This window comes from Pleurodeles waltl, chromosome 6, assembly GCF_031143425.1.
Source record: "Pleurodeles waltl isolate 20211129_DDA chromosome 6, aPleWal1.hap1.20221129, whole genome shotgun sequence".
Classification (NCBI taxonomy): Eukaryota; Metazoa; Chordata; class Amphibia; order Caudata; family Salamandridae; genus Pleurodeles; species Pleurodeles waltl.
Window position 1 is genome coordinate 843,812,681 of NC_090445.1, and position 15,717 is coordinate 843,828,397.

General features: G+C 41.9%; 1 protein-coding gene across 1 annotated transcript in view; it reads right to left on the reverse strand.

The window, feature by feature from the left end:
* Positions 1–1,142: 1,142 nt before the first annotated feature.
* LOC138300326 (uncharacterized) overlaps positions 1,143–15,717 on the reverse strand; it is a 160,522-nt gene continuing 145,947 nt past the window's right edge. The window contains exon 8 of the mRNA XM_069239556.1: positions 1,143–2,242. Coding sequence (XP_069095657.1) covers positions 2,162–2,242 — 81 coding nt within the window. The 3' untranslated portion in view covers positions 1,143–2,161. The remainder of the gene's footprint in view (positions 2,243–15,717) is intronic.

Genomic DNA, 15,717 nt, shown 5'->3' on the forward strand with positions numbered 1-15,717 from the left:
TTAACACGTATACAATAAATGGTGACAGGAAGACTTTCTTTTTCCCCAAATCATGCTGGAAGAGTGACGGATACAGCAATCCACATCATCGTCTTCACCCCCTCTCTTACATATTTGATCCTTATACTGTCCCTTCGAAACCTGCTTTCCAAGTCGGCATGTTTGTCAGTGAGGTCTTTTACCTGGGACTCCAATGAACAATCAAAGTGGTCACAACATTGCTAATTTCCAACAGCAACTGGAGTAGTTGCTTTACAGCATCCGCCCACAAACCCAAACCTTGCATGTCACTTAAGTTAGGTGATACCATGTCCCCAGATCAAGTAGGGTTGGAACAGCCTCTGATAAGGACTGTTCAAAATCCTTTTTAGTTTTGCCAAGGACAATAGCGGGTCATCCCACATTAGAAAAAAATCCTATTTGGCAGCCATGTTACTGCTTTTGTCTTTAGTCATGTTTTTTAGGGGACAGGGATGGTCCATTTGTTTGCACAAGAAAACAGTAAAACCTAAATTGTTTCAGCGATTTGGTTGTGTGCGGTGCCATAAGATGCACTTCTTGGCAGCCAAATGAAGCAATCCAGAATTGTTGTCACCAACTGATTAGACACCTGTCTGGTACTAATAAGAAAATGAAGAACAAAGCAATCATTTATTGTCATCTTAACTGCCAGAGCCAGGAATCTTAGCATTCAATGCACACTGTGTCTTGCTTCAGCTGTGGTAATTGTGGAATCTAGCAGGACACAGATGCATGAGCCAGGACCCGGTTAAGCCAACAGCACATACCCAGTACCACTCTCACAGAACATGAAAGGTGTTAAAGTTATGTTGTCTTAGTTGGACTCTTGCTCTAGGCAAGACTGCTGGCTTAGGGATGACAGCACTTTTGTTTGTAGGCGACTGGGCCAATCATACAACAAGTCGCAATTGTCAGCACAACCTTCCTGGCTCACAACCAGTACCTCACCAAAATCCAAATAGTACAAGGTAATTTGTGGCAGTCTTTACGCATGGACTCAAGAGTGCGACATCTCAGGGGAGTCGTGGTTAAACGGACATTACCCTTTTCTCACATGAGCAACAAGTCTCAGTCACACACAGGCAATGAAGGAGATGCAGTAAAGTTTTCAATAGGTTTTATTAACAAGACTTCAATCTATTGTAAATTGCATGGGCTGCAATGATTAGGATAATAATGAACAATGCAAGAAACAGAATTGTAAAAACAAGAGTCATGAATATAAAGACCCCCCCACCATCTTGCAAAAACATGAAATGTGAAATAAGCCCTTCAACCCTAGCGTGCTGAACCTAATCTCTAACCTAAAGAGACCTAGGTGTGTTAAACCTAATCTGCCAGTACCATGTCCATGAGAAGAGCCTCCAACCCTTGTTACCTTGGAATGAGGTTTCTAGATCAGACTCAGTGGGAAAACAAAGGCTGGGTCTGCATCAAGGCGACGTGTAGCATTGATTGTATCAATGGCATCTGGTAGGAATCCCTCTGATAACATTGTCTTATACAGATCTGGTAGGACCCCTGACGCAGGTATGTTCCCAAACAATATATAATAAGGCATGCCTGGGGCAGCAATTATATAAACAATCCCTGAAAAGTACATTATGTTACTGTCACACGTAAGTAGGAAAGTACTTGATGCGAATACCTACATATATCCATTGTCTTCGACGCTGATAGTGACGCCTTCACAGAGTGGCACTGATAATGTGAAATCAAAACAGCTTCCTAACTATAAACATAGCAGCCATTTTGGAAGAAATAATTAAATAAATGTGCTAAAGCAGAGCAAGCTAAGTAGGTTGAAAGTCACTGGGTACAGGCCTGCAAGCCAGAAGGCTAAGCTATCTCCTGATTCTCAATAAAACCAAATAGGATCCACTGCAAAGTGGGCCAACTCAAAAAAGCAGCCCTGTAGTGAAGTTAAACAAATCCGCATGAACCTACTTTTCAAAAACATAAACGACCTTGAAAAATAGTAATATTTTTTCTGCATAGATTTTTGAAACTTTGCCCCGTCTTTTGCTTTAGAAAAAAGCTTATAGAAAGCAGAAATCAAACTTTCCACAACTTTGCGCATTCTGAAACAGTGAGGATGAGCTACTGGCTGAGTTGGAGCATATGTATAGAAATTCTAATGCTACATTGGATCTGTCCACTCTCTGTCCTCTTCCATCAACTGACAAGCTGTGCTCACCATTGTCTCCACTGCTGAGAGGTCCTAAAAGAAGAAAATAAAAAAGAATGAGTATAATAGAACCCATATTATAAAATCCGTCTGCATTCTCATATAAGCATTATGCCCCTGCTATCCACATATGTCAGGACCCAGCCCTGGACTGTGATCTGGTTCTTCCAACAGAAGCCATTTCAGAATGCAACAGCCAAGTTGCTGAAGAGGTAAGTGAGCAGAACCACAAGTCATACCTGGATTGAGTGAGCTGCAAGGACTGGGATTGTGATAGACACGCTAAACATCTCACTGTACCCTGATTTGTTGCAGATTTATTCAGTCTCAATAACCCAAACAGTTTTTGTCAACCATTGAAGATTGTCCCTTGTTGAGTCATGACTTAATCCCTAACCCCATGATAGGGATCATGGTGATAGCCTGTCCAATATTCAAAATGATCATCAAGTATTGGCCTTCTCTGTATACAAAACTGCCATCAAGACATGATTCAGTCAGTAATATTATTCAAAGTGCCCCATGGGCGGAATGGACTGGTGTTTTCATCCCCGGGGCAGACATTGCAAAAGTGGCACATCTACCCTGGCATTCCCCCAGTTGCTTGAAGACCTTGTGTGGCCCCATGCAAATTAGGGAACCCTTTGCACCTGCACCCCCAACCATATTACAGACGCAGACCTAGGGTCACAAAAGTTGCTGCTGGAGGGTGTGCTGATTGTGCAACCCATGGAGGTAGTAGACAGTCAGTGAGACCCTTAATGCTGCCACTGGGAACAGGGAAGTGGGATTCTCAGGAGCCCCAGGCAATCCTCTGCAAGTAGGTACCATCAGCAACTGCACTCACCTGTATGTGGATCCCTGTACCCTTTGAAAAATAGACCAGGTCTTCTCCTGAAGTAAAAGGCAGACTGGCCGTTTGAAAGAACCAGTCCGTCTTTCAGTGATGCGCTGTTCTGGTGTGTGTTTTTGCTTACACTGTGAGCAGTCCATTGAATGCAACAGGGTGCACTGTATGAATGCATGTATGTGGCATCTCTACTGCACAAACATAGCCAAAAGGCAGCAGTGCACTTTACTTGGTCAAAGACAAGGATAAAGTTTACGAGTAATTGGAGAGGATGCAGGGTAATGGACTGGTAATGCATTGTGATGAAGTGTTCTTTAAATATTTGAATCTTTAATTCTTTATGAGATTGTATTAGCATGGGGGGTAATCCTGATGAATATCAGGATGTTGTTCTAGATCCTCTGTGCATAGAGGGATGGAAAAAGTTCTCTCTTTTTTTTTTTTTTACATTAGGGACCAGATTTATTAAGCTCTTGTGTTGTCCTTGCGTCATGCAAACTGATGCAAGGTGACACAAGTGGTTATGTGACATTTACAAATTTATGTAAATTTATATTTGTAAGCCCTGCATCACTTTTCACCTACAAAGTAACACAATCCAACGTTTTATGCTGCCATGGATTACCCTACATTGGAGAGACATTATTGGGGGAGCATGGGTGCTCCCGCCCATCCACCCATGTATTTTTAGACAAACCCAGAATTACTAAAGTCAGTAAACCCGGGTTTGCTCCACAATGATGTGCCTAACTAACTTTGGCGCAACAAGGAGAAGGAAAATGTTATTTACCCAGTAGACATCTGTTTGTGGCATGTAGTGCTGTAGATTTACATGCTTTGAATAAGTCCGCCATCTAGTGTTGGGCTCGGAGTGTTACAAGTTGTTTTTTTAAGAAGAATATTTTCAAGTCACAAGTCAAGTGACTCCTCCTCTCTTTAATAGTGCGCATGGGCATCGAGTCCTTTGTTAGATTGTTTTCCCGCAGGCAGGAGAGGTAAGAAGTGTATTTATGTATCTATATAAATACATATATACTTTTTTTTAAAGTGAAAAAGACATGTACATGCAATGTATACACATATTTACAATATTTTATACTACAACAACTACACGCTTCCGGGGAGGAGGGAGGATGCATGTGACTCTACAGTACTACATGCCACAAACGGATGTCTGCTGGGTAAGTAACATTTTACGTTCGATGGCATGTGTGGCTGTAGATACACTGCTTTGCATAGACTGTAAAGCAGTCCCCTCCAAATAAGTGGTGGCTAGACTGTAGGAGTTGGAGTAGCTTTAAAAAGTGTCCTAAGAACTGCCTGACCAATGTTTGCTTGTTGTCGAGGTAAAACATCTACACAATAGTGTTTAGTAAATGTGTATGGTGTCGACCAAGTAGCAGCTTTGCAAATATCTGCTATTGGAATGTTTCCTAAAAAGGCCATAGAGGCACCTTTTTTCCTGATAAGTGTGCTTTAGGATGTGCTGGTAATTGTGTTTTAACTTTGTGATAACAAGTTTGAATACACTTGACTATCCATCTACCTAATCCATTCTTTGAAACTGGATTACCTCTATGAGGTTTTGAAAAGCTACAAAAAGTTGTTTAAATTTTCTAAAACTCTTTGTTCAGTCAATATAATAGATAGGAGCTCATTTAACATCTAGTGCATGCAGAGCTCTTTCAGCAATTGAGTCTGGTTGTGGGGAAAAAAACAGGTAACTCAACTGACTGATTAATTTGAAATGGTGAAAATACTTTAGGTAAAAATGTTGGGTTTGTCCTAAGAAATACTTTATTTTTATGTACTTGGAAAAAGGGTTCTTCTAAAGTGAACACTTGTATTTCACTGACGCATCTTAGTGAAGTTATAGCTACGAAGAAGGCCACTTTCCATGAAATAAATTACAAAGAACAGGACTGCATGGATTCAAATGGTGGAATGATACGTCTAGTGAATACATGGTTAAGGTTCCATACTGGAGCTGGTGGAACCCTGGGTGCAATAACTCTCTTAAGTCCTTCCATAGATGCTTTAATTACAGGAATTCTGAACAAAAAGAAATTTGCTTTCTGTTTTGGAGGTAAGCTGCTATGGCTACTAAATGAAGACTAATAGGGTAGTATGCTAAATATGCCTGTTGTAAATGTAGCAAATAACAAACAATGTCTTGTACTGACAGTTTGAGCCGATCAATGTGTTTAGGTTGACAGTAATGTACAAAATGAATCAATTTTGCAGCATTACACTGTCTAGTTGTAGGTCTGCATGCCTCTTTAAGAATGTTCATACATTCCGACGGAAGTTATAAATATACAAAATGTATGACTTCTGGAGCCATATTGCAAGATTGAGTGTTTTGGGGTCTGGATGTCTGATTTGACCTCTCTTTTGAGTCAAAAGGTCTGGTCTATTGGGAAGTTTGTGATGGGGAACCACAGACAGATCCAATAAGGGTGTGAACCAAGGTTAACATGGCGATGTGTAAGCTACAAGGATCATGGTGAGTGCTGTTTGTTTCAATTTGCGTACCAGAAATGGAATGAGTGGGAGACGCGGAAAAGTGTAAGCAAATATCCTGACCAATTCATCCATAGAACATAGCATTGCTCTTGGACTGAGGGTGTGGGTATCTGGATGCAAAGTTTTGGCATTTTGAGTTTTCTACAGTGGCAAATAGATCTATTTCTGGTGTTCCACAGAGGTGAAACTATTGGTAAGGTTCTTGTGGGTAAATTTCCAATTTGTGGACTTGTTGCTGCATCTTGCTTAATAGGTCAGCAAACCAATTGTCCATTCCTGGGAGATATTCTGCAAGTAATTGAATGTGATTGTGAATCACCCACTTCCAAATCATCTGAGCTAGAAAGGACAATTGAGATGAGTGCCCCCCCCCCCCTCCTTTTGCAGATAATACATAGTTGTTATGTTGTCTGTACGGACTAACACCACCTTGTGAGAGGTTTGTGTCAGAAATGCTTTGAACGCTAGGAGGACAGATAGCAACTCCAAATAGTTGATGTGTTAAGTCTGTTGAATGGGATCCCATTTCCCTTGTATTGTAAAGTTGTTGGGGTAAGCTCCCCAACCCATCTGTGATACATTTGTGAGAGTAATCTGAGGCACAGGGTCTTGAAAGGGCCACCCTTTTGAAAGGTGGGTGAGATTCCACTATTGCAGAGAGCGGTGAGTCTGGCGGTCCAATAATACTAGATCCTAAAGAAGACCCTGTGACTGAGACCACTGACGAGACAGGCACTGCTGTAGTGGATGCAAGTGTAGTCTTGCATGGGGAACACTGGCAATGCATGAGGCCCCCATCCCCAATAGCTGCACCCCTAGTTTTACTGTGTAAGTATGATTCTCCTGTAATTGAACCAGGAGATTTTGAAAAGCCTGAATTCTTACTGGGGTTGGATATGCCAGTGTGAATGAGTGTTCAGAATTGCTCCCACGAAAAGGGTGTATTTGTAAAGGCTGAAGATGGGATTTGAGATAGTTTATTGCAAATCCCAGGTTGTGTAGAAGATTTACTGTGTCTTGAGAATGTTGCTGGCGTTTTTGGATGGTATTGGCTTTTATCAGCCAATCTTCCAAATATGGGAAGACGTGGATATGTTGCCTTCTGAGAAATGCAGCTGCTACAGCTAAGCATTTTGTGAATACCCTTGGGGCTGTTGATATCCCGAATGGTAATATTTTGAATTGATAATGTTTTTCGGCAGTGACAAATCGAAGATATTTGAGGTGTGCTGGATGTATAGAAATGTGGAAATAAGCATCTTTGAAATCAAATGCTGTCATGTAATACCCTTGTTGTATTTGAGGACTGACATCTTGCAGAGTGACTATATGGAAATGCTCTGAAAGTATGTATAGGTTGAGAGGCCTGAGATCTAGAATTTGTCTTAAAGGACCATCTTTCTTTGGTATGAGGAAGTATAATAAACATACTACTAACCCCTGTTGGGATTGGGCAACTGGTTCTATAGCCCCTTTGAGAAGAAGGGTTTGTACCTCTTCTTTTAAGAGAATGAGATGGTCGCATGAGAGTTTGTGAACACGAGGAGGTATATTTGGTGGGGTGGAAATGAGTTCTAGACAATAACCATGTTGGATAATTGATAGAACCCACTGGTCTGTGGTGATATTGGACCATTGGGGATAGAAGTCTGCCAGTCTTCCTCCGACAGGAGATGTATGTGCTGTGAGGATTTGTAAAAAGTCACTGTCTTGTATTAGAGGGAGATACTCTTGAGGCAGATGTTTTACCTCTCCCTCTATTATTTGTGCCTTTATAAGATCCTGTAGAGGAACCTCTGTTGTAAAAACGTGTTCCTTGCTCTTGTTGTTGGTTTGCTGGTTGTTGTTTTGAAACCACCCCTAAATTGTGGCCTATGAAAATTACACCTGTTCGTGTAGTTAATAAGGCCCCCATGGCTTTAGCTGTTTTAGAGTCCTTTTTAAATTTTTCGATAGTGGTATCTACCTCTGGGCCAAATAAATGCTCTTTGTCGAAAGGCATGTTCAAGACTGCCTGTTGTATCTGTGGTTTAAATCCTGAACACTTTAACCATGCATACCTTCTTATAAAAACACTAGTGTTCACACCACGTGCTGCTGTGTCAGCTGCATCAATGGCACATCTGATGGAATTATTGGAGATGGCCTGTCCCTTCTGCAACTATCTCTTGCCCTCTTTTTTCATGTTCTTGTTGAAGATATTTTAATAACTCCTCTATCTCATCCCAGTGAGCCCTGTCATACCTCGCCAGGAATGCTTGAGAATTTGTTATCCTCCAATGATTTGCAGCTTGAGCAGCCACTCTTTTGCCCGCTGCATCCAGTGTTTTTCCTCTCCTTATCTGGACTAGGAGCATCTCCTCTTTCGTGCTGCACTTACCACTATACAGTCTGGCGGTAGTTGTGTTTTTATGAAAGTTGGATCTGAGGGTGCAGCTTTATTTTTCTTGTGTACCCTTGGTGTGATTTGTCTTGCCCTAACAGGTTCTTTGAATATGTGAGTAGAATGTCTGAGCATGCCTGGTAGCATGGGTAGAATCTGAGACTTTTTGTGTGTATTGGTTAGTGTGTTGAAGAGAAAGACCTCTTCGATTGGGTCTGTATGAATTTTGCACATTATGATACACTGCTGCTCTTGCAATAACTTGGTTGTATGCAGACGTATCCTCAAGAGGGGAAGGCCTTGCTGGATAAAGGTCAGGGTCGTTAGGGATAATGGGGTCTGGATCATATATATCCCATGGATCCACATCTTGTGGAATATCACTTAAATCATCTCTATGAGGTGATGATGATGATGCTTGTGGAGAGTCGATCCCGAAACAGATTGGGATGTGGTTGCCTGTTTGGTTGGAGCCAAAGGCATTTTTGTCTATCAATTTCAGTGCCAAACCAGAGGATGGGGCATCCGAATGTAATTTTCAGATCCTACCATGGGCAGAGGGCAGTGAAGGCCAAAAGACCAATTTAGAAGTCTTTTAGAATGTCTTTACTTGGTGCAATGGTGCTGGTGTACGCACGTACTGCACAGTTGGAATGGATTGACTCTCAATGTCTGAATCTTGGTCCGACTCAGAGTCTCGAATGGAAAAAGCTGCCTGGTGTCTGACTTCCTCCTGTGCGTGCACTTCTCCGAAGATGTTGGGGGTGTCATATGCTGATTTCAACACCATTTCTAATTGATGCGCTCTTCAATCCCAGAGGGTCTTTTCGGATTGAAAAGACCTATATGTGTCACAGGTCTCCTCTTTATGTTCCGGGTCAGGCACAAATTACACACCAAGTGTTGATCCGTGTATGGAAACTTGGAGTGAAACTGAGGGCAGACTCTAAACGGAGTACGTTCCATTAGCCTATCATTCTCCAACTACATTTGTCGAAGTAGGTTCAAGAAGGGCGTGGACACCCCTAATTGCTTTAAATCGACCCCGACGATAACATTTGGATTGATTCGTAAAAGTATGGAATACGCGATCGAAAACTATACCGACTTTGTTAGAAAGATGGAATTTAAAGTTCGAAAGATACAGAACTGAGATTCATCGGAGCGAGAGGAAATGCGTCTGAACCCGTTGGCAGAGGGAAAACAATCTAACAAAGGACTCAATGCCCCTGTGCACTATCACCGAGAGGAGAAGTCACTTGATCTGGTGACTCAAAAATATTCTTAGAAGAAAAACAACTTGTAACACTCCGAGCCCAACACTAGATGGCAAGCCTATGCAAAGCATGTGTTTCTACAGCCACACATGCCATTGAACATATGTTTATTTTTCATCATTAGTTACTCTTTGCATGTGTGCTGCATTTTGCAGCACAGATACAAAGAGGAATAAGCCTCCAAGGATTGTTTTTTGCAGGAAGGTATCTCTTCATGCACAAAAAGTACTCTGCCTGCAATGCACACACCATTGCTCAGGGTTGCCTGTGCTGGCACAAGTGTGCCAGCAAAAGGAGAAAGGTGAACAGTGCATTATCTTTATCAATATTGTGCAGTTCTGCTCAATACAGCGCATCAACTTGGTGTGCTGCGTTGCATGAAGTGTTTGTAAATCTGGGCCTTAGTCTGCAGTCTGATGGTGATCTAGCTGCAGGTGTGCCATGAACAACCAGAGATGTTGAGCTTGTCTGCAAGATAACCAGGAGAGCTGGTTGTAACTGCAGTGTAAATGATGTAGCTGGTTTTGAAGACACTGCGCCTGGCAAGGGGAGCCAGTTGAGTTGAATAGGGGTTATGTGATCACATTCCTTCAAGCATTGGATGAGATGTGCTGGGTAGAATGCTTCTAAAGTGTGCCAGTATGGAGTCTGATAGGCCATGGAATAGGTCATCACCACCATCAAGAAGCACGAATAAGAGGGCTTGAGCAGCAGTTCTGAAGTCAATTTCTGGAGGAAATGATTTGATTTTCTTTAGAAGAGTGAGCCGGTATCAGTCTCTGGCAATGTGTGTCTTATGTGTGAGGTAGGTGTACAGGGTGAACCCAAGTGACTTCACATTCGGTGAAAGCTGTGGCTCGAAGCCATCAAGATACATGTCATTGATCAAGGCTTGTATTGTATCTTATTTGTTGTTCTGCCAAATAACTGGAATTCTGTATTGGTTGGGCTGATCTTCGTGTAGGTGGTGGACATCCAGTTCTGGATAATGTATAAGGTGTTGCATGTCTGAAGTACAAGAAACTTTCAAGTAGAGTGGTATATCATATCAATGGTATAGCATATTGGTGTATCTTAATGCTGTGTGACAGCATCTTAATTTTCTGACTGGGAAGTGAGGGAACTGATTAGATCTGTTTTACCTTTCTTGCTACCCAAATCGCTAACATGAATGAAGGTATCTGAGAGGACTCGACAATGCCCGATTTGCCCAGCTTTGATGTGAAGAGAGTGTGGGTGAATTAGTTGGAAATTAGGCTGTTATAACGTGAAAATATGCTTCATTCTTTGGAACTGAAAAGAAGCTAAGACCACGTGAATACGTTTGCCTTTTTCAATTAGTTATTTATATTTATAAGGCATTCACAGCCATTTTGTATGCCAATGTCTTAGTTAGGTCTGCACTATATTGATGCTGCTGACGTATTTAGCCTCCTTTTACCATTGACTCTTATACGCGAGGATTCACAATGACTAGCTCAGCATCACAGAATTATCTGTATATTTTGAAGGTCCTCTTGATCATTTTTTTCATGAGAAAGCCCTACAACTACTGAAACTCCTACTGAGTTTAAGTTTCTGTCACGTACCTCTTCCATTGCTACTTATAGGACAAACAATGCTTAGAAAGTCATGTTCTGCAAGAGGGGGGTAGTGTTATTTGTTCCATCTGTCAGGGAGGCGAAGCACGATCTGGCTTATTTTTGCAATAATAAACATTTTAGATTTCATGTAGGTGTGCAATCACTTTTTCTTTCTCAGCCCGGACCAAGTTGAGTGCTGGTTCTCAATTTCGGGTCAGTTCTGAGGAAACAGGTAGAAGGAACAGTTTCTAGATGCTAGTTCTTAAAAGAGGACAAGGTGGGTGTGGCAGTCTTTCAAAACCAACCTCTGCGAAGAGGTGTATTTCTCTCTTCCAGCTGGAATCTAGTTTGTTCTTCCACTGCGTAAGATTGAGCTGCTGCTCCTCTGCTGATTTGTCTCTGATTTTACCATTCCAAAAGAATCATTTATTATTGCCTTCCTCTAGTTTGGTTACCCGCCCGTTTAAGAACTGGGCTATTGGCAGGTTGGAGCAGCACTGAAAACTAACCAGTTATGCTGAGATCTCAAGGAGTGGAAAGGGCTTCTGTGAGGTAAGTACTTAGCTCGACGCAGCTTAATCCTAGGAATGGATTTAACACAGTAACCTTAGGCAAGAGAGATTGACCCAACATCCTGTTTCTGTAAAGCTCTGGGCCTGGACCTATGTCTGCTCAAGGTTCTTCCTCTCCCCTGGTTGCCACTGAACTGCTCTTCTTCAGTGTCACACTGCAGGCTCCCACAATGGGCCACTTCGACCGATGTTAGTGATGCAGAGAGCTGCAGTTTTTCAACTGCCATCGTAGTGCAGAGCCATCGCCCCTCCCCTGTGAAAGGTCAATGCCCTTGTAAACTGCTGCCCAGACACAAGATAGCCCTCTACACAGGATGGAGGGACAAACAAAGGCTCCACTGCATCTGTGAGGCCACTTGTTCCCAGACCTCCATGGTGCACACGCACCACCTATGACACAAAACATAGGTGAATGCTGTAGAACTGCTGAACTTTCACAGTCTAAACCCAGCGTACATCACTTCGACTGCCCTGATAAACCAATGAGCCAGTTTCCGAATGTATGGGCTTTCCTCTCTGCTGCATAGTAGAATAATATGTCAGAAAAAGTCAGTAGTCCCTGACACGGTAGCATTGAGATTTATCTGCTAGTTATCATGTATTTACTGAGCTAGTAAGTTTAAAGTCAATTAAAGCGCAGTATACACTGATGAAGCATCTATTGAAAAGTCTGAGACCGAAAAAGACTACAGAGTGTTACTGAAAGGTGAAGCTAAAGCTCACAAATGTGGCTCTATGAGGTAGCGAACATGGCAGGTATGTGAGAGGGATTCAAACATTACATGGATGAGACAAATCAAAGACACCGGAGGAAATATACTATCGAGTGATTCTGTGGTTGCACACGTTTTTATGATCTTTTTCAGATGTTCTATCGGAACCAACAAATAGGGACTGGACAGGAAATGGGGAGGCTTGTGGGTGACCAGCTTCTACAAAGAAAAGATGTAGAGGAAAACAAAATGTCAGTTTCGAAGCTGACTGAGGAAGAAGTAATTGTAGCATTGCCTCAGGTAACTAGCACGCAAAGTACCCAAACCAGATGGAGTTCCGGATGAACTATTTAAAATATCTGCAGACCTTGAATGGGCCACATTTTGGCAATGCTCCAAGTGGCTCTCTTATCGCCCTATAACACCTACTCAGTATTGAAACTAAATTACGGGCAAATCATCTAATGACAGTTATGGAGCAAGCCTATCAGGTATACCAGGCTGTTTTTGAGCGGAATACTTGTATTTCTTTATTGAGAGTTTATTTTTTATTTTTTATAAACAGACCCCTAACCACCATGTGGAAAACTCAAAGCACACACAGTGGAACCAGTGGTCGACCTAAAAATATCCAGTACAGCCACGGGGAAACGCCAATATTATCACTACTCAAGGAATGAATAGATGATAAGACCTTTTACTGTTGAATTGTCCAGAGGCCGAGTGACAGGCCTCTGACTGGAAAACTGGGATACAATTTGTATAGGTAGTTACTGGGAAGGTGGGAATTTTTACAAATGCCTTGGAGAAAATGCGTGATGTTACAGCAGTAATTTTCCAATCTGAGGTGGCTCTTTAATAGGTTCCTGAGGCACGTGCCTTGTTGAAGAAAGATGCGGCCACCCTATCTTTCATACCTGAATTGAAGGGGTGACAGAAATCTTATTAGCCCACGGGTATGACTGTTAAGAACAAAATGTATGGTGATGCAGTTCAAACTTTGGTTATTTTCTGTCTTGTGAAGAAGTCAGAGGGTTTTGAACACTGTCCTTTCCTTCCTACAGGTCGAGCAGCATAGTTTTGCCCTCACTGGAGTTTATTGAAGAAAGTAATGGCGTCGCCAGTGTTGAGTCCATTAATGCAATCCAAGTGGGCTATCAGCAATGTAGTAACAGCAACATCCCCTTCAGTTGACGCAGGTGGAAGAATGCACTTTTGCACATTGCATTTATTTGCTTGGAGACAGAGAGATCACTAACAAAGATCAACTCCAGATTGGGTGCTTGATTCACCATACTGGGGGTCTGCCGGGTGCCCAAGTCATCAGGCCTCGCTATGGAGATTGAAGGGCTGGCAATAACCAAAGAGGACATTTTCATTTTTCCACCATTAAGGCCTTGCTAGTTATTCTGCATCCACTGTGAATATGACAGTTCAAGTATCTCGGAGTGGTAGTTTTGTGATATACAGAGGAGTTTCATAATTGTAACCTGGGCAAAATATTCTGGAGGACAACGCACACTGTAGGAAATTCCTCCTATGGGCTGGGAAGTACTCACTGTTCCAAAGTTATAATACGGCCAAGGTTTCTCTCATAATGTAGAACAAACCGTTATGGATGCTAAATGATATCTTCAAGAAGCTTGATGTGGTCCATGGGCAATTCTCTGGGATGGGGATGCACCCACGATAGCATGATTCATGTTATTTAAGAGTGTGCATGAGCGTGGAAATACGCTTCTCAGTAACCATATATGGGGATTCCAACTAGTTGTGATTTATGATTCATCATTCACTTCTCAAAGGAATTTGTGCTGACAACTGAGCCAGTACATCCTGGGGAACAAGGGTTTTATACATGCGCTATATGGTGGAAAGATGCTAACCAAACTTCCTAGTCCTTCTGTGGCTACAATTAAATCATGACTGATAGCCGCACTCCTGGTGGGGAGAATGTAGACAGGGACCAGGGAAACCCGGCTCTAGGAGATGCAAGTCTGTTGGACTCAAAGAACATGGAGAGATTTACAAGCTGGGATTTGAGAGGGCTTCCTAAATAAGGAGGTTTATATGGACCGTGGCCTTGAAAATTATTGAACATTTACGTTTTGGCAAGAGACATGATTTGGGTATCACACAACTCTTTATGTTTTTACAGGTCCACCATACCCTCTGAAAACATCAGTGTTTCTAGTAAGTTCCCAGATTTTTCACAGAATTAGGACCGCCTCCTGTCGAGGAAAATAAAAACTGTCTCGTTCACATACAGAATGCTAATGGCCAACTCACCCGGTACATTGACAGCTAAGGTTGGAAAGAGAACCGGGAAAGCTGAAAGACTCTGATTCAGAAGAGTTCTTGATATATCTTCAGAGGCTTACAATTAGTGCTGGGTTCCGATTAAGAGAAGTGAAGATTTTGCACTACACAATAGTTTAGATGAATAAGTTTGAAAGAGCCACTCATGGGTTCTGGCCAATTCGATATCTTTGTTGATAGGATATGGCAATGCAATGGAAATTGGTGACCACCATGGAAGGGTGCAAGGAATGTAGATCGATTTACCTGGTAGTACGATCATTTTTTGGATGTGGGATGAAAAGCACCTGCAAGGGTAAAACAAATCTCTGGTGGATTTGGACATTGTAGGGGCACAGAATGACATTGCATAGAAGGGGAGAACTACGTTGGCACTGACAGTGGGAGGTCAGTCTTCGAACATGGAAAAAAGCATGAAAGGCAAAAGGATACAGTATTCCAGTACTGGATGACCCCACAGGTTTGTGGGCAGTGGAAAGTTATTTTAACTTTGATTCTTCATCACCGTTTTACCACAGATGTTGATCATTGCATACATTGGGGCATTGAAGGACGAAAATGGAAGTTCTAGAGCTTCTCATTTTAAGAATGTGTGACCACTACCCAGGTTCAAACTGCTTATGCCAAACGTGAATTTATGTCAATTTATGAGGATATTATTTTCGTGTATATTAAATTTATGTGAACATTAAAAAATGAATGAGAATACTAAGAAATTAAAGTACTAGTAGCTCTGTTGTGATGCTTAAAATCGAAGATGTGTGCACACCTTGATCTTATTTTTGGTTCTGGCACATCGATTTCTTTTGAGAAGCCATCTGGTTTGTGTGGGTATCTATTGTGGAGTTGTTCAGATTGGCTGACTGCCTCTCCGCTGCACACAGCCATGTGCTACCTGGCATTTGAAAGTGTTATTGTTACAGAAATGGCAAACACTGTTTTGCAATTGAGTAATCAATCTGAGGCTCAAAGCGCGACCTGGATTACACACACCGAGCATGAAGTGGAATGTGCACTACTGACCGTAACAGTGTGCAATATGTACATATTACCCATTTTCTAATATACTGACCAGCCAATGAGAATGAGGAGAAAAAAAGCAGGTGCTTCATATATGTATTTGTATCACACAATATCTGCTATATGGGAGATGTAAAAAGTGGTCAATTTTACCTTCAGTGCATGCCAGCACATTGTGTCATCAGGAAACCGAGGCTTTACTGTGATTTACAATTCATGTTTGTTAGTCAACTTGACTTTATCTGCTTAGTTGTTTTTTTAAAGA